The sequence below is a fragment of the Thunnus albacares genome, chromosome 14, assembly GCF_914725855.1.
Source record: "Thunnus albacares chromosome 14, fThuAlb1.1, whole genome shotgun sequence".
NCBI lineage: Eukaryota > Metazoa > Chordata > Actinopteri > Scombriformes > Scombridae > Thunnus > Thunnus albacares.
In genome coordinates this window covers 21,155,918-21,180,284 of record NC_058119.1, presented here as the reverse complement: position 1 = coordinate 21,180,284, position 24,367 = coordinate 21,155,918, and the positions used below count along the sequence as shown (strand labels likewise).

The following is a 24,367-nucleotide window of genomic DNA, read 5'->3' as shown; positions in this document are numbered from 1 at the left end:
TAGGGTTAAATGCATTTACTAATGTTGGAATCAAGACAAAGTATGTGACAGTTGAAGTAGAAAGAAACGGTCCTACATGGTGCAGGTATCACTGAACACTCCTACCTTGTCTATCATGCGCCTGGCCTCCTCTTCTTCTGGGTTCCTGTTCTCCAGTTCGATAGTGTAGGTCCCCTTATCACTGTGGTCATCCTCTGCCTCCCCTCCAGCTGTCCCCACACCTCTCCCCACGACTGAGGCGTCCTCGCTGGGGCTGGTGGGGCTACCTGTCGCCAGCCCGGTACTGGCTGAGCTCCGACCGATACTCGGGTCCTCTGACCGCTGCTTGAGGAGCACACGGGCAGCCGTAGGGGCACCTACAGTCACTGTAGCTGGTATTGGGGCTGGGACTTTACCTAAAGGAACAAATACAGTGCAGAAAAACATCTATTAGAAAACACATTTAACACATGCTTTCACAGAAAAACATGATACAGAGACAAGCTGTGGTAACTTATTATTGTGTATTATATGTCCAAGTTCTTGAATGTTAATATATGTAACAATAGTTGTGAGTGAATAAGAACAGCTCCTCCATAACAAGTTTACTGCAACTTCTGTAGATGAATATTGGAAGTTTTTAGTTTCACTTTTCATGCAAAGGGAAATGCTTTCAAATGAAAGGAACATATTGGAGCCTTTGAGGTCTTACTTAATCTCACAAATAAATCTCACCATATCTCGCTATATTTAAAATGCAGTTTTTTTACTGAATATTTACTTTAGGAAACACAAACAATGCTGTTTATAATAATAGAATATATATAGACATTATGAAATCAATTTTATTACCTGAGTCTGATGCTGTAGTAGCAGAGGTGGAGATGCTAAACACCTTGGGGTGAGAGGGGGGTTGGGGACAGAGTCCCTCCCCACCAGATCCTCCTGGCAGCAGTGGTGCAGTCTGGGAAAACGAATATGACCGCCGCTTGCGAGGGTTTTCCTCGTCATAGAACTCAATCATGAAGGCAGTGCGGGTGCCAGTAGTTCGGGTCCCGCTCACTGTTATGTTCCCCCCTCCTGCTCCTCCTCCCACGTGGCCGTGCGCTGCTTTTAGACGTTCCTCGAGGGCGTGGCGGCGGTTGGCAAAACGTAGGCCCAGTCCATTCTCTGAGTCACTCTGGGTACCATCTTCATGCTTGCTGCCTATCAGGACAGAGAAATGCAAAAACATAGTTGAACTACTACTGTATCACTGTATAACTGATTGGAAAGATGTAACTCACTACAAGTTCTCAACAACAATATTCCACATAACATTATATATATATACATATGTACTCTGATACATCTATTTACAATTTAGAATCAAATGCATACGTCTGCTTACCCAGGATAGTTTTAAAAGTATTAACAATGGTTAAGGTTCTTATACTTTACATAAAAGTTACTGACAATCTGCAGGATGTTACATTAACCACCATTCTTAAATCCATATCATAACATGGGGACAGAACAGTAACATAGCAACAGATAACAGCTGTGGTGCATCCATAAAGATACAATACATCAGTATTGTTCAGTACAACAATGTGTGTGGCTGTTAAGATGTCTACTTGACTGAAGCAACCAAGAAGAAGAAAAAGTCCCATTTAGACCACCACAGAGACCCACATCCTCCTGAAAGAACATCCATTGTGAATACCGCAACAAGAAACAAATGTTGTTTGCTAACCATTACAGCCAAAACGCACATTTAGCTGTTGCCTGAATCTAATCATTCTACTGTCAAAACGGAACCTAAATACAAACGCCTGGTTTACCTACCACGTTACTGCTATTTCTACATTTTTATCAGTCTTGGTCGAATCAGCATGTCCTCTCAGTGTTGTGCGATGGCAGACAGTGTGCCACACTAATCCAGACATGCCACCCACATGGACTGGCCCTGCCTACTTCACTGGCAGTGAGGGAGAGAGACTTGGGGGGAAGGGAGGAGGAGAACATGGAGTGGGAAGCAGAGTAGGAGGCTGGATGTGAGAGTGTGTGTGTGTGGGGGGGGGGAAAGGGCTTCAGGGATGGAGGAGGAGGGGAGGTGAAAGAAAAGAAAAGGGAAGGCTGAACTGGAAAGGAGGTTGGGGGATGTAGGAAAAGAGGAGGGTGGATGGGAAAGGAGAGAAACTAGATTAAGTAGGAAAAAAGAAAAAGCAGAGTGGGAATTCTTTAATGAGGGAGGCTCAGGAGATAGTCTTGCCACTAGAGTTGACAGCCACTCACTCACACAATCGGCCAGTTAACGAGCCAACAGCCATTCAGGTTATCTATCAGAGAGAGGAGGGGAAGAAACGACACGACTGTTGTGGATGACCATCAGAGAACACTTTCACGTCACTACCACTTTCTTAAACCACTGAAAAGCTTTGAATCCTGGTAAATGCATAATTTCTCTCAGGCTTCCTCCAAAGTAATACATTCTCAAAATGAGACTATATGAAAATGAATCATAGTATAGAATCACAGTCTAGATCTATTAAATCAATCAATTTCTCTTTATATCCTTGTGTGAGCTCAGATATTTATAACACCTGTGCATTGTAATGTTACTGCTGGAGTAAATTTATAATATTTAGTAGGCTATATTGGAAGTAGTGAGTGCAAGAGATACATCAAATACTAGAAGTTGAAAAAAGTGGACACAGTGCTTCCATGTCTGAGTGGTTTGTCTGCAGAACTGTCTACACACTATGACTTTGAATCAGTCTGATGCTCCGATGTTACTTCATTTGTGTATCTAGTTTTATCTTTATCAAATTTTGGACAATATTGTATAAAATAGTGGATAATTAATTAGACTGTGCACATTGGAGTATGACAGCAACATCTGCTAAGGTGTGGTGTCGGTCTGATCAACAACAAGGGACATTCCATTGATTTTACTCATGCAGATCAGTTTACTCATCACAGCACAAGTTAGCCTGTGAAAGCAGATGTATAATGTCTTCTGTTGCTCTGGAGGAGCGTTGTCAAGTGAGAAAATAACCCTGTTGTTATCGTAGTGATGTCACCAGGGGTTATCTCAGTTTGGGTCAGAAAAACAAAAAGCCTGCGTTTGAAAATGAGTATGTGTGAAGTTTGAAAGACATGAGCATTAACCTGTCAGGTAAGGTCAAATGAAAGACAATATCAAGTTAAAATAATCCACATGATGTTGTCTTTCATTTGAATTGTAGGATCCAATATTTTTGGTGCTTGGCCCATACTAGGGATGAAAAGTCACAACATTTCAGGCTCTGCTGCTTTGATTTTGACCATTTGTTTTTAATCTGTCTCTCACAAATCCCCTAACTTTACTGAAGCACAATATTAAATCACTGGAGTACCCCTTTAAGTACAGTTGCTGCACCGAGTTATCACAATGGCTCTGTGGCCTAGGGCATATTTCTGAGTCTGCAGCTCATTTGTCACATTCCACCATCTACCTTTTCCATCTTTCCTGTCTTTCATCGCTGTTTGAAATTTAATAAAGCATACATTTCAATAAAAAAGAAGAAAAACCCAACATAAAGGGGATAAGAAAAGGAAAGCAGCATTGCGTTACAGTAGCTTGAGCAGATCAGCAGAGATAAGCAGACAGAGAGAGGCAGGTCTTTCATGCTGTGCCCTCCAGACAAAGAAGCCGTTTGGCTGGGCCAGAGGAGAACAGAGGTGTCTGTGAGAGTCCAGCGCTCTGCTCCGCTCGCCCCGCCATGACTCACAGTGGAGCCGGCCTCTGCCTCCACCGCTGGCTGCACACACACATACACACACACTTAAGTGCCCGACACAAGGACACACTGACTTAACGTGCAAACAGACAAGCAAACATGCAACCCCAAACATACATAAAATTGTACTGTCTATTAACATATAATAAAGCACAATACCCATACACAATATTGAAGTTCAACCCTTGTGTATCTCTTAAGCTTTCACTACTGTTGCTAATGAGTATAATTGTACATGAAATACTCATAATGAATGAAAAATTACAGAAAATAACCTTGCAATCTTAAAAATCTTGCAGATCACACATCTACAGTCTTACAGATCAGAATCACATCTAACTGGCAAGGAAAATGCACTGTTTCTCAGATGTCACAATACTACGACACTCATGACAATTCATATTCCAACATAAATAACAAGACAGGCAGTATAAAGACACACTGTATCCTCTACATTGTTTCCTATAATAGCAACGAGACTAAGACTCACCTTGACGCTTACAAATCGAAAGCTTTGGCTCAGTCGTCTCGTGTCAGTGTCCTCGCTAAATCTCTGCCTCCCTCTCTCTCTGCCTAGAACCTCTACGACACACCCAGAGCACATCTCACATACCTTTTCTCACACATGCTGCACTGCTTGTCTGCAGACCAGTGCTGAGCTTGTCTCAAGCACACACATGGAGCCTACACACACACGACGGATTTCAGACACACAAATACACATGTGAGCGGCGCATGCTTCACACACGCCCTCAATCAGCACTGAAATGCCCTTCTCACACATGCTCCTGCAGCCTTCCCACACACAGACACGCACAGATGTTGCTATTTTTTGTAGATGTCTGTATTCTCTCTTTCCCTGCCCTCATCTGCATCGCTGTTACTATAACAACTATCTACCAAAAACTGCTCTCTCCTCCGTCGCCGCCTCCCTTTCCGCTGTCACTGCAGTCCAGGCAACTAGCCTCTCTCCCTCTCTTCTTCCTGCCTCTCTTTGTCCAATCACCTTTGCTGTTATTGCTGCCATCAGCAGTATAGTGAAGTCCTCCTGCCTTTCTCACCCTCTCATCCCTCTCCTGTACCTATGCATTTTCACACCTCACATATCCACAGCCAGCATCAATAGAAAGCCTTCCATCCAGATGTCCACTTGCCCTCTATTTATCCCTCTTTGTCCTGTCCCTCCCTCTTCTCCTGCTCTATTCACCCTTGTTTTATCCCCCATCTTTTCTCTGCCTTCCTCAAATGACTCCCACTCATTTTCCCACCATTTAACTCTTCTCCTGTCACAACCACAGTCCATCCATCTTTTGCTTTCTGACCAAAAATATCAAGGGACAGTCAAGAAAGACCAATTAGCACCGTTTAAGCATAGCTCAGTGTCTAGCTGAAAGACTGCTAAATGAATGACCGCAGTGTCTAGCAGTCCCCAAGTCAGTTAGTAACATAATCATCAATTAGGTGAGCCATTCTGTCAGCCAGTTGACATGCATGTAGTACTAACTCCAACTAATGAATTAGCTTCCCTGCCTTCCACCCTGCCTAAAAGACTTCCATTTTCATCAGCTCCTGTCTGCTAGTCCCTCCCCCACACATGTCAACAACATCATAAATTGGCCTCCATTTAATTAACCCATGAACAGCATGCAGTCTTCTATAACCTAGCTTAGCACTGAGATAACTCTATTTACTGGCAGCATAAATGCTAGCATAGCCTTGTCTGGTCTGGCACATTCCCACAAAAACCCCTGGCAGCAGGAGCCTACTCAGCAGTTGGCAGCTTGCAGGTAAAGGGGACAAAGAAATGCGGATGAAGCATGAAATTTACAGTCATAGCAATCTCAGACCTTACCCCAAGGATACATAGCAACAAGCCCACAAAGGTAAACAGAGAGGATTTAGATGTCCACACTGATAATGCAAAACAAAAAAATCAAACGACAAGCCACATCTAGCAGTATGTGCTACTCACTGGATAATATTTCTGTATGTGGTGAAAAACTGATATTCAATGTGGGGGGTGTACTATGCTACTCATGCTAAGCCTTTTCAATGGCTGTCAGAGCAGTAGAGAGGTAAATTAGGGTTTAAATGTTTCTGTCTGCTAGTTGCTAATCCCCCTGCTTGGTTACCACTGCCAACATATTCTGCTTCTAACAAAGAATCAACCAGTCTACACATGGTATAGGAAGACACAGATGGATTACTGAGACAGTGCTGAGTAAAACAATGTGAGGTCTGACACAATTATGATGACGATTTTGGTTAAATAACTGATATCTTCTTGTAATAGGAAGGAGGGGAGAAGAAATGATCAAGGAGGAAGTAGAGAACCACGACAGAAATAAAATATATATATTAGGCCTCGTATACAAAACCACAAAGATAGAAATGTAAACAGAAAACAGCCTTCACCTTTCAGCCTTTTGAGATGAACCGGCACGTCGCTCTTGATGCTCTTGCTGTCCTCCTCTGTTGACTCGCTTCGAATCAGAGTGGGGTCGTTCTGAGCCAGCCAATCGGCCACCTTGCTTTCCGATGCCATCATAGCAGCTTGCAGCGTGCTCAAATCCCTCGCCCCTGCTCCTCCACTTCCTGCTCCACTCTTCTTAGAGCGAGATCTGTGATGGTCGGGTGTGAACTTTGACACATGGTCCTTAATGGTGACTTTCCCTGGAGAAGTGTTGTCAAACTCTATGGTGAAGGAGGCGTGACCTTGAGCTGTGGAGCAGACATTGAAGTTTTGTCACTGTGTTAGTTAAGTGTCAGTAAGTACTACTAAATATGGTGGTGTTAGGGGAAGCACTTGAATGAAATGAATGAGTAACTGAAATCTTGGTATTACTAAATAACAGAATTGTGCAGTACATGGATATTTATCCATATATGATCAAACTAGCTCATCGCTTCTGTTGCAAAATGCAAACTACTGTTTGTGCTAGACAAACAGTGGCTTCTTCCTGTTTTGTGTCATAAATAAACGTCTCGTTGTGCCTGCTGTAAAGGGTTCTAGCATATTTCTGATAAAGGAGAACTTGTGTGTGGTAAGTGATGCTTTGGTGTGACTGAAAATAGGAAAAATAATCTCTTACATCATGGAGTACAAAGTCCTTATTATTTACACAGCCACTACAAAGTCACATTCCTCTTAAACTCTTAAGGACAAAAAATATACACAGGTACTTTTAAAAGTTTTGATTAATTTCAACTTTGATTATTTTATTTAAGAGAAAACTAAATAAAAATGTATACGTCACCTGTAGTGGTGTGTGTGGAGGTGCCCTCTGTGTCCTTGGTGGGAATCTCATGGATGCCGTTATTGGCCATGTGACTCTCCTTTGTAGGAATCTCCAAGTAACTGGAATCGTGGCCTGTGGACGCATGAAGGCTGTCCTCTTTAGCTTTCTCCCCTCGACGTGCCTCTTTGCTGTCTGAGGTTGAAGAACACAAAAAACGATACACAGGTTAATAATTTAAATTTTGATGTTATTGATTTTTACAAAATGGATTCTCATCAGGTTATACATTATGTATAACCTGGACAGAACAGATCAGTTATGTATAATACACAACAGATCTGTATGACTATAATAACAAAATAGATATAATTTCTATAACAAAAAGTGAAATGGTAAATGAAGTGGTATCTCTAAACCTATGTGTAGTCATAAAAATGTTTTTCATGAGTTCAGTTCATCGTGAGAGATATACTGGACACAGTTACAGTCCGTCATAGCTTCTATCTAAATCTCGACAGTTTAATAACGTAACATCCAAATGCTGCAATGTCACAGTGAGAGATGAAAATTAGGATTCATTATCAAAAGTCAAAAGTGAAAGGTCAAGCTAGGCCCCATATGGACCAATTCAATCATGGTCTGCTCTTCAGCAAGTGTGTCTCACCATTTATCAGAATTACTGTCTCTAGCTGGTGGAAGATGCAGCACTATAAACTACAAACACATTATGCATTCTGTTTAACTCTCTGTCTCTCATATAGACATACACACAAAAATATACAAGTCATGTGAGTCACTCAGAAACAACATAGGACCCAGAAGGGCTGTTGCAGCTCTTTAAAACCTGCTTTAGGGCACACGGTTTGGACGGTTTCACGGTTTCTCATCTGTTTGTATTAACAAACAGAGCCTCTGTGGGATCTGAATATGATAAATGATGCCTTTAGAAATTAGAGGGGCCATCTGCTTCATGATGGGGAGCAAATGTAGGAACATATGGCAAACGGCAATAAGAAACAAGAAACAGAAACTGACATTGCATAATATAATCACTAGTAAAAATTAGTAAGTAAAATATCTCACAAATATGTTTTAAAAATATGATGCTCGAGAACTTATGAGACAAATCAGGACCTTCTCAGAATCTCTTAATTAAAAGGCTCATTTTCCACTTCACTGTTATAAACTAAATTGAAGTACTAAAAAATCTGTTTGGGACGTCTTTCAAATAAGATCAGCAGTTCCAGCATAAGCTGCTCTGCAAGTTCGGGAAGAATGACAACATGGATTTAAACAGAGTGCAAATATGAGGATCTTGTAAACAGACTTCTTGAATGATGGGTGAGATGTAACAACTTAACTGAAGAAGTAATACCACCCAAAGAAGACTGACAAAAGATCCAACTTTTATATAATAATGTTACTACAGTGTTCACATTTCTATCCATGCTCTCCATAAACTCAGAAAGCTTTATAAGTTCTAAAAATACATATAAAGAAGACAAAACTAAAGTATGTACCATATCTCCATTTGTTTCTTCCTTAAAATCATGAAATGACTAAACTTCCTGTATCTCACATATGCAATAAGTGAACGAGTGTGAATAGCATCAGACCTTCCACTGATGTCACTTTAAGTCACATGGCTTGTCTAGGAAAGAAACAGTCATTTCTGCGAAACCAAGAGTTTCATTAACGAGTTTAATAACATTTATATAAAAACCATACAGTTCAAACTAATGCTGACTGTGCTGCAGCTTTCAGGATTTATAATTTTAAATAGGCTTTATAGAATCAGCTTCAATGTTTTCTGTTAGAGTTTACTGCATACAAAGACAACAGACACAGCATTGAAATATATACCATATATATATTACAGACTATATGGGCATTTAATTAAGTGTGACTGACATTAAATAGCAGTGGCAAAACTTAAAACAACACATTTAACTTGTTTGATTGATTGAATTTGATTTCAAATTCTAACATATTTGAGAGCTAAAGGAAATTAACTGACTTTCTTAAAAGAACCACACGTAATAAAGCGAGTGCGAGACAAGTGGATGTCAGACTAATCCAAAGTTGGTTCAAATTGAAAGCCCTTTACCAGCTCCATTAGCCAAAGCATTTGGAATTGAGAGCAATACTTACCAGAGAATTAGAGAGTGGTTAGCTAATGATCGCTGCAGTGTAGAGCGAGAGAGCGGTCTGTCTGATGTATATGTGAGTGTGTGGGTGTGTGTGTGTGTGTGTATTGGGAGGAATGGGGGAGCTGGTGCAATGGCGTAACCCAATCGGCCTGAGTGACAATACACAAGGAGGGGGGTAGGGGACTCTGACAACACAGCCTATTCAGTGGGAAGGAGAAAAGGACACACACACTAAACTAAACTGACAGACACATGCATGCAAGAAAACACACACACACACACCCAAACAGAATCCCTTCCTGCCCTAAACCTCTTTCTTTCTTTCACTTCCTCCACTGGTGTATCTGATGTTGACAGTTTATTAGAGCAGATATAGAGGGTGTGCTAAGCTCACACTATTTTAAAAACGAGTACACTAATAAGATCTTCTTTTAATGCTGAGATCCATGTAAGCTGCATAAATACACTGTGCAACACCCCAAGGCATAATGCTTCACAAAATAAATCCAACATCTGTTCAGTACCCAGTATAAAAGTCAATGTTCCACTCACCCTCTTCCATGACAGAACTAGCCAATCCCATTCGCCTGATTTTTTTTGGAAAGCTTTTAAGGTTTCAAATCACTCTGCAACGCTTGCACAGATGTACTCCGAAATGACAGAAAAGTACTTTGCCAAAATCCACAGCAAAGTCTGCATGGTATAACATAAATTGGAAGAGTTCCTAACTGATTTAAAAGAGCCCAAAAACAAAGTATTTCTTTTTTAGGCTGGTGAAGACGCTGCCAGTGTGTCCATCCAGATGTGGCGAGAGATTTGAGGACGCTTCAGTTTTGCTCCAATGTTTGTGTACGGTTAACCTCCCCCCACTTCTTTTGACTACACTGGTCCACACTAAACCAGCCTGGCACAGACTGATTTTATATCGCTGAGCTTTAGCCTCTAATCCTGTTACTCTGACTATCCACCACCAGTTAACGGGATCCCCCAGGCCAATGGTCACTATACACACACATATTGCGGGCAAACAGACACACATACATTCTCTGAAAAAAGGCTTTGTGTGCACTTGAATATACATTGTTACGCACACAAACACACAGTCTGGCCGGCCATTACCCCTCCATCACAAACAGAGCAAATAAATTGAGCTGAAGGGCAGTAAGATTAAGCTGCTTTTTCACTACTGGGATAAAATACTCTCCACTGCATAACCGAACTCAGCATTACATTTCATCCGTGTGTTATCATTTAACATACTGTTTGTAGCATACAGCAATATATAGCTACTGTACATTAACATTTTATTTTTTGCTGAAAATACCATATACAGAAAAAAATGCTGCAATTTGTCACTTTCCATTCGTTCAGACTTTAGCAAGAATTTAGATGTGCCATATTTAGTGATTAATCACACTCACACACTACACAGATGACTGTAACAGCATTACAGGCTTCAGTATAACACAAAATGCAAGGTGAAATCTGTGTGTAAGAGGCCACAGTCATGTCAAAACAAATACATAAAACTGTACTGCTTGTCTATAAGGAGTATATGATTGTCTTTTTATGCAACTTTTTACAACAAACAACTATCTACTTAAGGTGCAATACACACTGTTGGTGCCTGTGAAACATTGTCACAACCTTCGAGCCACTCCAAACCAGAATTACTCAGAAATCTATTTATAAAATGCTTCAAATATAGAAGCATTATGAGGAAATCAACCAGCTTTCTTACATTCTTACAGCACTGATATGATACTGTCATTGGACATGCACAGCATTTTCACATTTGTTATTTTCTGTACTGTATGTTTGAATTTTGATATTAGCAACAGGAGATGTGTGTGTGATGGTCGTGGGAAGTTCAAAATCGAGACACCTCCTACCTGAGCTGTCATGTTTTTTGTGGGATGACTTGGTTTCCTGTTTGAAAGAGTTCTCATCATCTGCATCCCCGTCCCCCCACCAAGACGGCTGGCCATACAGGGGGGTCCCTCGAGGCAGTGCTGTAACATCCCCTGAGACAGATTGAACACAGACACATTCTAACAAATCCTTGCAGAAAGTGGACATTTTATTGTAGCTTAAACTGTGGTCTGTGATGTTTAACGTGCTTATTATGTACTTCACATACTCGGATACTGTCAACATAAACTGTTCATTGTGTCACCGATGCCACAAAGTGAACCCAGCTGCTCTCTGTGTATGTGTGTTTGTGCATTAATTCCCCTCTGGTCTGGTCTTGCACCACTGACCTATTTACAGAACTTTAACCAGCAGGACGGACACACACATGCACACTCTCTTTATCACGCTCTCTTTCAGAGATACACATGGTTTAGATAAAAGGGGGACTTTCCTGTCAGTGCCTCTGTCCCCATCAGAGTAAAGCTGATCTGTGATGAACATCCTGTGGTAACGTCTTTTTTGTCCCTTTTTTTATTGGACCACACAGTACAAGTGACAAGAAACACAGAAATAGAGAGAAGGTGATGACGTGACACACAGGTCTCACATCTTTGACCACTGTACCAGGAAATACTGCATCCTGTGTTTACTTCACTCTGCACTATTCTCTTCCTTTGCCTTCCTTTCTTTTAAGTATGCCTTATCCTGAGCTATATAAGTTTAATCACAGTATAGCCGGTTAATTATAGGTGTTCTCTGCCAAATTGCATGCAGTAAGTAGAGGCCTTTCTTATAAAAAACTCTTAATGTATGTTACCTATGAGGTATAATATCTGGGTGAGGCCTGGTATTACAGTAGTAACACTGCAGGATTACAACCATAAAGAGGGTGTCATTATAAAACGAGTGGCAGATGGGGTGACAAGCAACACCGTATGTGTATACTTGCTTGTTTGGGTTCAAATGTACATGCGTGCCTATCAATGTTACTACATTTTAAGAAAAGTAGTGCTGGCATATGGATTTGCATTATGCAGGCACTCTGACCCCGTTACTGCTTAATCTGTGCAATAAACACAAGCCCCACGTGGCCTTGTTTCAACATCTGGAGCTTAAACAGGACCCCTGCTAGCACCCCAGCAAGGTCAGCGATGTTAATTAATAGGGACGCCCTCAGACTTAAACCATACTCATGATACAACAGAGTGACTACATGTTGGTGTGGTTGGTAAATCCCTTTCCCTGGTGACCATGTCCACCCCCTACTGGCCTGTGATAAAACCCCACCACACTCAATTTCACAATATTCTGACTGAAAATGTGTTTTCTGAGAGGAGAACACACCAAGAAAAACACATAAGCGGTGTAGCAATTTTTTGTGTTGCAATGTCTGGTGTATTTTTCTTCTTTCAGCAGAACTGTTCAAACGTGGACAATGGGACATCTCCACCCACATGTACGTTACACAGCACTGGGGTTGTAGAATCACAGTCACAGTACAACCAAAATCTGGATATTTGTGCTGATATTGTGGCTGAGTAAGTATTTAGTATATGAGATATTTTTCCATAGATTAAGAAAAAGGAATAGAGCCAATATCAAGTCTTAGTGGAGTTTTTGTGCTGTAATAGAATCCCTAGCCTGTTATCTTATCTTATTTTTGGATTACAAGATCCTGATAATATATTTTAAAGAGAGAAAAGGTCGACAGATTTGTTTAATACAATGCAATCAGTCTGAATTTTGAGGGTTACTAACAATGCACAATGAATACTGAGAAACGCTCTTATAAAATATGAAACAGTGTCATGTTTCTTGTACCGCCACATTTCTCCTTTGTTCTGTCTCTCACCTCCTATCCTCTCCTCTGCTTTGTGAGTGTCCACAGGTTTAGCCGGTGGCTCTTTGGAGGAAGTGACCCCGTCTGTTGTTCTACTCTCCCCTGGCCTCAGGTTGCTTCCACTGGGGGACTTTAGTGTCTTTGTTGGGGTCTTAGTGGGAGACTTGCTTGTGGTTGTGGTGGTAGTGGTTTCACCGTTGGACGGCTTCTTGCTCAACTGGAGGCCACTAGTGAACTTTTCATGCTTGAGGGAGATGAAGTGAAATGACAAAATGGATAGAATAGAAATTTAGTTAATACAACTGCCTGCATGATCAACATTAATACTTGATAGTTTGTGTTGGGGCAGGTTGTATTTGTACATGTGTTTTTACCTTGAGAGCTTCCTCAGGCACAGTGAGCTCTCCTCTCACCACCGTGAACAGGTTGGTATGTGAGACAGACAGGTTAAGGAAACTCCAGCACAACTATGACACATAAATACATACTGTATACATGAAGATGCACGCAACATCTCCCTGCATAACATGCGTTTGAAGTGATGAACCCACCAGTGAACGGGTGAGGGCAGAGGTTAAAAGATCAGAAAAGGTGAAAGGATATCATAACCAAACCTCAGCTTATCCTCTAACTTCAGAGTGATGTACATCTGCTCCTGAATACGGACATCATTTACAAAAGTCTGCATAGAGAGGACAGAGGCAAGACAAAAACCAAGATGGTCAATTAAATCACCAGTAACAATAAACAATAACGTAAACACAAATTCTGCATCTTCTATGTCTGCAGTTTGTTATGTGTGAATGTGAACTTTGTTTATACTTCTAAGACGCTTCCATGTAAGAAAATTTTGAAAGTAAAGGAAGATAACTTATCTTTAAATCAGTCTGCAGAGCCAGGACTTAAGGCCTAAGCATGATAATGCATGTCTTTCCCTCTGTTTCTCTCTTTTACTATTTTCTTTTCCATCTCCCTCTTTCTCCCACTCTTACCCCCCCCCCCCTCTACTATGCAGCTCTGAGATAGATCAGGTTTCACTGAACTGCTAATGAAATTCAATCACACTTGCACTGCTGTTGTAATAAAACATTCCTGTCTCCTCTCTAGTGAGATGAAATCACAGCGTAACAGCACAGCAATGAAATGGCTCCAGTCAGATAGTTAACAGTGACACTGCCCAACTGCAGCTCTTTACTCACTGCTGTGTCAAACCTCTACATATCCACTGACTCAGCAGGAGAAAACTTCCTCTGAATCCAGCCAAAGAAGCCGATGGTTAATGACACAGCAGGAAGTGGCTCTGACTCTAGCTTCCTGTGTAAGAGCTGGAGAGGATGTGAGGGACATTCTGCATATGTGTCTAATCTGGTGGGCTGTGACTGAGCTATAATCACTACACATGACTAACGCCATGTGGCAATTGTAAACGGCTTTTACTGAGCTATAATGCCAAAGACAAGAAAGACAAAAGTGATCTAAAAATGTAGGAATACAGAGTTAATACGTGTTTCTCATGGTTATTAAACCATTAACTTACTTTTAAAATTGCAGATAAATGATTGGCTTTATAATCAATTATGTTATATACCATGAGTTAGTTTGTGATGTGACATGTTCAACACGCTCCAAATTCTTCTTATCTAGACCTACACCTTATTTTTCAGAGAGCCCATTAAAACCTCATGTTATTGGTTGAATTTATCATCTGAAATTCAATTATTGCAATGATAATAATCTAATTTTCCAATCACCAGAGGATAATAGATCAGCCTCCGATTTATCATGCACTCCTTTCTTTGCATCCTCTACAATGGCTTCCTTCCTCTTTTCCACCTCTGTTAACAAAACATACTGATGTAAACAAACATTATACAGCATCCAAAATATCAATTAGTTAGATTTTGTTGTTGTCAAGTCTTAATCACACTATTAACAGACCTGTCAATCAGGGTCTGGGTTTTTGTTTTAGTGGTGGGTCACCCTTTGATTTATATTTGTATCACAGATTGTCCCCTAAAGTAATGATTTGCATAATTTGGTTTAGATTCGAATTGACTTCATCCCTGATACAAATCTTCAATGACAGAGATTGATTGGGAGAAGAAAAATGAAGTTCCTATTGACTGCCAAAAAATAAGTTAACCTCTAACCCTTCAGAACCTCATTTCCATTACTGTGATTTTCCTTTTCTTTCCTTCCTGTCCTTCGCTCTGAACCCTTCATTCATCCTTCAATTGCGAAAACTCATTCTGTTATCTCTACTCATTCTTCATCCATCATGTGACCCTCTTCTCTATTTTCTCCCATCCTCTCTTCATTCTCTCTTGTGCTTTTATCTTTGCTCTGACCTCTCGCTATTTAGCGTATTTCTGTCTGTGTACTCACCCCATTCAGACTGCCCAGGTCCTTGACCTTGTGCTCATCAGTCCCAGCCTCGTAGTTGATGACTGCATGCTGCTTATCCACACTGCGAGACTTCAAACAGAAATATACACATACATGGAACATTAACCCAGTGGTTACAGTTGTGCACATAATGTGATTACTGAGATCTGGTCATTAAGATCAGATGTCGTTGGTCCAGTGAAAGAGGAAAATATCAGTTTTCCTGTTTATCTGTGCCGCTCCAGTTCAAAATGTATTCATATTACTTATATGGGCACCTGTGCTCTATCCAGACTACAGAGGATGTAAGCCTGACTGCAAACTGCAGCATAAACCATTAGAGGGCTGTGTGTATCCAGAGAAAACTGTGTGATGTTAAACCTTTGGGGAGGTATGAGTATCCAATGTCAAGAATGCATCTCTGATAGTAAGTCTCAATGTCACTACACATATCTAATATGATATCAACTTGAAGTATATCAGCACAGGTATTTCAATGTCTCTCACACTGCATACAACATACTGAAAACTTCACATTGATTCACAGCTGTTCATATGCTCACACACACATTCTCAAAATACACACAAGCACACAAAGGAGAACAGTGGAGCAGTGAAGGACTGGAGGTGAAAATATTGATTTTCTGTGGTGTCCAGATATGTGCCCATCAGCTGTTTTAGGATACACTGTTTCCAGAGAAAACACTATAACCTTTTCTTTGCAGAGAAAAATACTGTTGATATTAGGGTTGATGGAAATATATTGTGGCAAATATTCCTTTCACGTATCAATGTCAAACAAATCTAGAAGTGTGAATTGCCTCACTGATGAGCAATCTAGCTGGAGTCTTCAAATGTCTGTTATAATGCCCTTCAGATAAGACATCAGCATAATACAAGAAACAAACTGACACCCTGTCCTGGAATTGTTTGCTTTCATATTAGCGTTGGCAAATCCTATTTTTATTTTAGTTTTGGTGATTGAAAAGTCTGCTGTGTCTGATTTTGCAGCTGTTTTCCTGATGTTCAGTTTCAGAGAATGGTGAGAAATTCCTCAGTGATTAGTTCATTATTTGGAGTGATCGTATATGAAATTACGGCCTTCATTTTTCAAAGTGCTGACCAAACACAGTGGTAATATTTGATATACATGTAAATACCATATATCATTATTTGATGTAATACACAACTGACACTTTGCTTATTTGGGTACATGTATAAATTCAGATCCAGCTTACAAACTAACAAATTTATGAATCATGCTGTGCAACTGAACCACTTTTAAATGCCTCTCAGAGTCATGAAACCACAAAAAGGGAAAGTGAAAATAAAATGAGATTATTGTGCTGATTATGGAGGCTGAATCTCATCTTCAATTCTTATATGACTCCTGGCTCTAACCCCACCACTCCTCTTGTTTAAACAGAAAGACAACTGGACCACACATTCATGCTGAAATAAAAATCTAAAGATAAGGGCTGAAGTACTGCTGGAGCAACTCCAGAGCGCTAACCGTCATAAAGATTACCTTAGTGAGATTAGGCTAGATCAAACAGGATAGAAACAAACTAAGCCCCTTGTTGTACCTCACACCACAGGATAGCGCAGACTCATGCTGTTAGACACAGACAGACTGCTGACCAACTGAAAAAGTGTAGAGGCAACTTAGAATACAGGTGTGGAGTAGCTCAACTAAAAAAAAAGAGTATCAGCAAAGTAAACACATCTGAAGTGGAAACTAACTTTTTCCAAAATGTGTTTGTAGGAATTAATACATATGAATCGTGGGCATGAAGGCAGAGTGAAAGAGAAATAACAAATGATAAAGAGGAGAGATAAAGACACGAGGCAAACTTGACTCATCAAGGAAATGAGAAAAATATAAACACACACACACAATGAGTTCAGCTATGAGAACGACAGAACGGAAACAGAAAGAGCTCTCAGTCTCACAGAGCCACACTGACTTTTTTACCCAGTTTATTTCTACCCAGAGGCAAACATATATTATATGATTCAGGCTGACATCATCTAGACTGTGTTCCTGCATTTACTACACTCCTTCTCTTTAAATAAAGTAAAAAATCTATTGATATCTGTGATTGATAGACAAAAAACAAGCTGCTGGCTAGTTCTGCAAGATGACACCAAAACATTTACATAACACACACACAAGTCACTCAAGTGTCAGTGTGATGATTCTCTGTCATGAAATCGTTTGAAGTTTGATATTCTGTCAGTGACTCTGTGTGTGTGTGTGTGTGTGTGTGTGTTTTATTTGGTGCATGACACAAGTAGTCCTTAACATTTAGCCATGTGATGAGGCTTTGGCTTGTTACAGCAGTCACATGGAGGACAACTGTAAGCAGCTACACAAAGTGCTATACAAACACACACACACACACACACATACACAAAGTCAAAAAATGTCTTCAGTTTGGGTGATTCCCCCTTATCTTTGTATCCAAAGACATCACAAGGATAGGAATACAAGAACACACACATGCAAATGTACGCACACACACACACACACACACACACACACACACACACACATACAGCAGCAGTGGACCCTCAGGTCATCAGAAACATATTAGGGATAAACAGATCTTTTACAACTCCACATGCTTCAGTAAATTACCCTTATTATTTCTCTCTTGAAGTCTACACATAAAAGAACAAGACTGTGAGAGGATTTAGGCCAGCTGGGAAACTGAAAGGGTGACATGGTCAACTTTAAATAGGGTGTTGCTTTCTATAACTGTGAAATGTCTTCACAAATAAAATGTTTTTTTTCCATATTGTGTATATGCAAACTCATGTATTTGTAACACTAGCAAGGTGCAAAGAAGTTTTTTTTCAATATGTTTAGGAATCTGAAGTCAGATTTGTGCATAATATAGTGTGAGCATTAATAGACTAAACATAAGTCCAAGTCCAATCGTAGTATCTTAATAGATTTTTTTCTGTTGCTATTAAAAATTAAACAAACAACTGAGACTCTAAATTGGACGGAGACTCTAATTGTTTACTTGTATGTATTTGGCCCAAGAATTACTGTATATAACCCTGCATGAGGTTCCTAAAATTTAGTTTAGTCACAAATCTAGTTTTAGACCCATTAATTTACATCAGTGGGGTAATATGATGTTTTTCCTCTATGTTTAGTGGCAGACTCCTTTATGATACTGATATTAGTATCAGTGGATACAACTATTATATATAATATCTGGGAAGTCTGTAAAATGATAAAGCTTAGTAACCCCACACACTATTACTAAACTGATAAACTATCTTTCACAGCTGAACAGCAACAATCACCATGCAGATGTTAGTAATCGGTGAGAAAAGCCATGGTAACGCTTTTGATGTACAGTAAATAAAGCCAACTTCTCGAGTGAAAATGAAAGTTTTGAAAGAAAAGGGTAACGATACTGTACACTTTTTAAAAAAGTGGAACTAAAAGTGAAACTTTCTATCAGTCAAAATTACTTTTATTAATAAAATGTAATCTTTTATTCCACTGTTTTATGCTTTCTTCTTCAATCCATAAATCACATAAAGGGATTAGATATCCACATATCTCTAAAGTTTGGGATTCGATACAGTGAGGAAAAATACCACAATGTGACTAAACAGTATTTAGAGGAGCATGTTTTATTTTAGCTAATAATAATTATATTATGAAAAAAACATTAAAGCACTTTTTAATATGTTTTAAAAGTCTGTACAGAAAACAGAAACCTAGAAAAAAATGTAATTGAATGTGATAAACACACAGAGTAGTTTCATAAGATAATAAGGCCAATCTGAAAAGTGAGGGTAACTTCCACCAACACAGTAAAAATATACAATATACAGAATATCAGAGAGGAACTGGTACCAGAAAAAACCTCTTGCAACATGTCATAACAGTGAGTGCTGCAGCCATGGATGCAACCTCTATCCACTACTACTGACGCAGTCAGATAAGATCTAGCTCAAGAAGTATCTGCCCCACTTTCTATTAATAGTGCGGTGACCAGAGGTACACATGAGCATACACACTCTCTGGTCTCTCTGGATGCACAGCTGCACAGACACCACCTCAGTACAAACACAGACAAAAACACACCAAGATGCAGATATATGAACATGTTCTGCTACTGCAAGAGCAACAGCATGAGCATTGAGGGCTCCTTATAGTGATTTTAAACTTAATAAAAAGTTATCTTATGAAAAAACTGTTGTGAGGTCAGCATTTAGTTAGTTACAGAAACTCCTAAATAAGTGTCAGGCTCTGTGTGTTGTGTGGTCAGATTGCCAGCCATTTTTTCTTTGATCAGTAAAGACAGCAAGTTCACGAATGAGATAAAGTGAAAATGCAACAACCATATCTTTTCCATTCTTGTTTATTGAAGCTATCAGTGGTGTGTAGAGCGTCCTCACCTGTAACATGAGCTCACAATCATCCCTGCCGACAAAGATCATTTCCCGGGGGAGTCGGTGGCGAGTCCCCCCGCTGCTCACCAGGAACCAGGAGGTCACACTCATGTCTGCACCCTGCTGCTGCTTCTGGTACACACCTACAGGGACAAAAACAAACAAGGTAGTAGTTACACTAAGCTATAATTCATTAAACAAATTTGTGGATCACACAGCTTGAAATATTTACATGGAATGACAGTTCAAATGTTATAACTGTATGTAGCTGTAATCTGACATATTTTTCCTCATACTATGAAATATGTATCCATATAAGTTGTTCTAAATATTGGAAAATGAAAAAATGTTTTAGTGAGTTCTTTTACACACCTCTGGTCCAGGTAGCTCACTGCTGATAGACGCTGACAGCACAACACAGCTAGGCCATCCTACGAGGAGAAAAGGAAGATGTCGTTTTTCATTCATTCTAACAGAGGCAAGCAAACACATAACATTTTTTTCTTTGCATCATGATATAATTACCCGAGATGTAGGAAACAAGATATGAAGCAGTGAAGGAGGACAACTGAGTCATAGATAAAGTGTAAACATTTACACTGTATCAGATCATTATTATTTTACTCAGTTACAGGGAATAAAACCACTCCCTCTTTCTTCATTTTGTTTTGCTGGTAGGGGGAGTGAGATCGAGTGGGCGGTCTTGCAATGCGATGCCTCACTGTCTACGCCTGGAAATGAACACTGAAGCCAGCCAGTGCGATACATCCTCTCTTTCTCTCTGCCTGCCCTGATCATTGCCAGATGTTAGAGGAGGAAGTGATGTAGGAATGTTGGCTGGCCTCCTCAGCAGGACATTTATTTTCCCTCCTGCCTCCCTCCTCCCCTCGTTCTCCTTCAGATGAGCTGGAAAGGAGGTCAAACCCAGCCACTCGGACTTTCTAACTGAAAGAAAAACATTAAGCAGAACTAACTACAAGTTATCTGTATATGCTGATTCTGACTGATTCACTGTTAGACGTTTGGCTTGATAGCTTGTTGAGGGACTGGTGGGATTGGTGCTGTCTGACTGCACAGTTAGTTGTAATATTTAGCAGCTCAGAGCACATTTTCATAATTTAATTTCTCACAGTGTCACAAGATGACAGCAAAACACAGAGTGGAACCTCTCAGAGTGGAGTGGAGAATCTGTTGTCTCTTCTATGAAATCCAATTTATAAGACTGCTGGAATTGGTTACACCTTAATGTTTAAGTGTATACCAAGGTTTGCACAGCTTTAATACTTTTCATAATTATTTATTTCAAAATTAGACATGGCTTTCAAAGGGAATTTTTTCAAGCAGCACTAAAATAACAGGAGCTCTCGGCCGTGTGTAGAAAGTGCCAAGAAAAGCCCATCAGTGAGGGAATTAAAGATTATTGAGCTAAGCTCTTGCTCACTTGACCTTATAAGTACTAAGTATACCAACTCAGTAATCCCTTGGGTAAAATTTTAATCAACTGCACACCTCTGACAGCTTCTTGCACGACGCTGGTGGAAACATGACTGTACCAAAGCAACAACTGTGCCTGATGTAAAACAGATCAGCCTTTCATCCCAGTGACATCTCAGAATATCTAACGATTTTATATGATGTGTGAAACATTAACTGAGGACATTTTAGACAGTTTTAAAACACTGTAATATAAGTAATCTACTGCACCATGCTATCATGGTGTTGTTAGTGAAGAAGTAAGTGGACTAAGAGAGAATGGAGGAACTATGACAAACATCAATGGCAAGATTGACTAGATTAAAAAGTTCATTCTCATAGGAAATTATTCATAGAACAACAAAAATAAACATTAATTATACTAACTCACCAAAATAACTTATCCTAACATTGGACCACAGATAAGAGAACAATGCAAGGTTTCCAATCAAACCATCACTGGTCAGATTCCCACCCAGGATGTCATACATGCTTATATGATGAGCTTTCCTGGCTTGGTCGACGGTAATAAGAACAGTTTTTACCAACCACTGCAGTCACATTACATGTTGGAAATCTGGATGCTACACTGGAACGACACGTTGCATACATTATCAGAGAAACTCTACAAAGAACAACAGCATTGCCGTTACACTATAATTACGTGTGGTCTCCCCTCCCCATTGTAACCAAAGCACCAGAGAGCTTGCTGTCTCAATAACCACTGCACACTCACTGTAGAATACAAGGTTAATGAGAACGTGGTTGAGGAGCCTGGATACGGTGCATACCAGCCTGTGTGGTGCCATAAAAAAACCCTCTCACTATCACACATGAAAGACATGGCACAACTGGAGGAATGCAGCGGTAGGTCTGCTGAAGGAGGCACAGCTGAGGAGGAAATACTGTCTGTCTTACACGTGCTCATTACAGTCCTGATGTTAAAGAGTCCATTCAACCAGATTCCAAAAATATATTTTCTTACTTAAAAATGCCCTCCAGACATGTTTTAAGATGTTTAAATATAAAATACTCTACTTTGAATGATAATTTGTGTCTAATATGGTTTTTCCTTAACATTACATCCTCTCCTTCTCCCTCAGAATCTATGAATATGTAAATGTCATTTCAAAAGTTTAACTTGTCACAAGATATCTCCTACTTCATTGTTTATTCTCAGTGTGCACTGGAGGCTTTATGTTTCCACATCACACTCATGTAAGTTGAATACTGGACATTGATTGGCCACAAACTAGTTGTGATGTCACAAATCATGCTTGTAGGTACACGTCTTAAATTCATACTTTCAGGGAGCAGAGAAACTTTCCACCATCATCAGATGTCTATAGTGTCAAACTTTGCACATACATCATTCTGCACAGTGAAGCTCCAAGATCCAAGTGGGGGAACAATACACAAAACACATTTTTGAGTGGTTGGGACTTTAATTTTAGTGTCTAGCCATGCAGATAGTTTGAGCCAGATCTTGAAATATCCATCTGTTGGATTTCTGCCTCCATCCCAATACAATGGAGGTGAATAAAACACTGTTTGCTTACAGTATTGAAAAAGTATGTTTAGAAAATTCATTAGCAAATTTGACCAAAAAATATCAGTGTCCATTTAACTAAGTTATCAATTGATCAACAGAAAATGAATCAGCAACTATTTTAACAATGGACTAATAGCTTCAGTACATATTCTCTGGTTCCAGCTTCTCAAACATGAGGATTTGCTTATTTTCTTTATTGCATATGCAAATTATCAAATTAAACATCTTTGTTTTTTGGACTGTTGGTCAGAAACAACAGGCAATTTACGACATCAAGAGTATTTTTCAGTTTGTTGTCTGACATTTTAAAGAAAAACAATTAAATGAGAAAATAATCTTCAGATTATCGATAATGAAAATAATTGTTAGCTGCAGTAAAAACTGCTCAAGGACATCTGTGATTTTCTTTTTGTTTTGTCAATTTGGGTGAACCATGAGTCATTCCAACCATTTTGCTCACTCACTGTGTTCATCAAACATTCTCTGCCACTTCTTACAACTTACAATAACAGACCTACAGGGAGAACCACTAAATGTTGTAATCTGAATGCAAAGCAGGAGGAAATACAAAAATGTTTGCTTCTAAATATTGGCAATATCAAATGTCAATGTTTAGATACTGTTAACAGTCATGCTTCTGTCTCATCTCCATTCCCCTCTTTCAGCAACATTCTTGCTGCGGATAATAAGGAGAAATAGTGACCTCATGGTTTTGGCAGGAATTCCCCAACCCCCAGACCTACACTTATACTATCTCACACACACACACAGACACACACACACACACACACAAACAGGACTGAGGAGTGAAAGGGCAGAATTATTCCAAGATGACTGTGAATTCTTTGTATGGAGGAGATGGCAGCGGAAAGAGACATTAAGCATGCACAGCACTTCCTGTGGTGGACAAAGCTCACTCATCATTGAATCCACAGCAAGTGTGTAGCTTATGTTGATTCGCTGACTGTCTGACATGAATGAAAAACCATGCAGCAAAATGTTATATAAACGGTCTTGTGTCTTTTCAACAGTTCAAATCTCCTCCCTCCACTTTGAACCAACCAATCACAGACACTGGTTGAAGGGGCACAGGAAGTGATGTCCGGCAAGCAGGAGTTTATTTACTGTCATCACCTAATATGCTTCCTCGCTGCAACACATGGCCGCTGCTCTCCACGTAGCATCTGGCGGGAATGTGTATCCCTGGATGATGCAACAGCTGGGTAACCATCAGCACTACTCATCTGCTTTTTCTCTCTAACCTCCCAGACCGTCACCATCGCCACCGCGACCCTTGACTCACACCACATCACAAATTCTGACAGCTGCTGTGTGTAGCCTCCACGAACAGATTCACACAAACAGGCACATGCTAAGCGAACCAAAGTGAGACAGGCAGCAGAGAGGAGAGAGAGAGAGAACTAGGGAGACGGAGACAGACAGGCACAGAGAGACAACTCATACTCTCGTCACACTCATTTCCACATGGTCTTATGATGAGGGCCAAACTTATCCCTTGTAAGGGTGTGGTTGTCTGCCTACATTGTAAAAATGAAGCTTCATCTCACAATAAAACTAACCAGGAGTAACAGTGAATGTTAAGTTCTGCAAAACTCATTAAGTACCATGTTTGGCTAAGGGACTCCCTA

The 24,367-nt window shown here is 40.0% G+C and overlaps 1 protein-coding gene across 7 annotated transcripts in view; it reads right to left on the bottom strand.

The window, feature by feature from the left end:
- Positions 1 to 24,367, bottom strand: part of cep170aa (centrosomal protein 170Aa) — a 43,251-nt gene that overhangs the window by 10,992 nt on the left and 7,892 nt on the right. For 6 of the 7 annotated variants that reach the window (XM_044372425.1, XM_044372428.1, XM_044372427.1 and 3 more), the window contains exons 2-12: positions 20,066 to 20,124; positions 19,700 to 19,836; positions 15,272 to 15,361; positions 13,490 to 13,568; positions 13,261 to 13,319; positions 12,899 to 13,130; positions 11,025 to 11,156; positions 7,001 to 7,174; positions 6,159 to 6,464; positions 832 to 1,185; positions 106 to 395 (exon numbers count right to left, since the gene is read on the bottom strand). In XM_044372425.1, coding sequence (XP_044228360.1) covers positions 106 to 395; positions 832 to 1,185; positions 6,159 to 6,464; positions 7,001 to 7,174; positions 11,025 to 11,156; positions 12,899 to 13,130; positions 13,261 to 13,319; positions 13,490 to 13,568; positions 15,272 to 15,361; positions 19,700 to 19,804 — 1,821 coding nt within the window. In that variant the 5' untranslated portion in view covers positions 19,805 to 19,836; positions 20,066 to 20,124. Of the gene's footprint in view, positions 1 to 105; positions 396 to 831; positions 1,186 to 6,158; positions 6,465 to 7,000; positions 7,175 to 11,024; positions 11,157 to 12,898; positions 13,131 to 13,260; positions 13,320 to 13,489; positions 13,569 to 15,271; positions 15,362 to 19,699; positions 19,837 to 20,065; positions 20,125 to 20,218; positions 20,648 to 24,367 lie in introns of those variants that run through there. The other variant, XM_044372426.1, reaches the window with a different exon arrangement.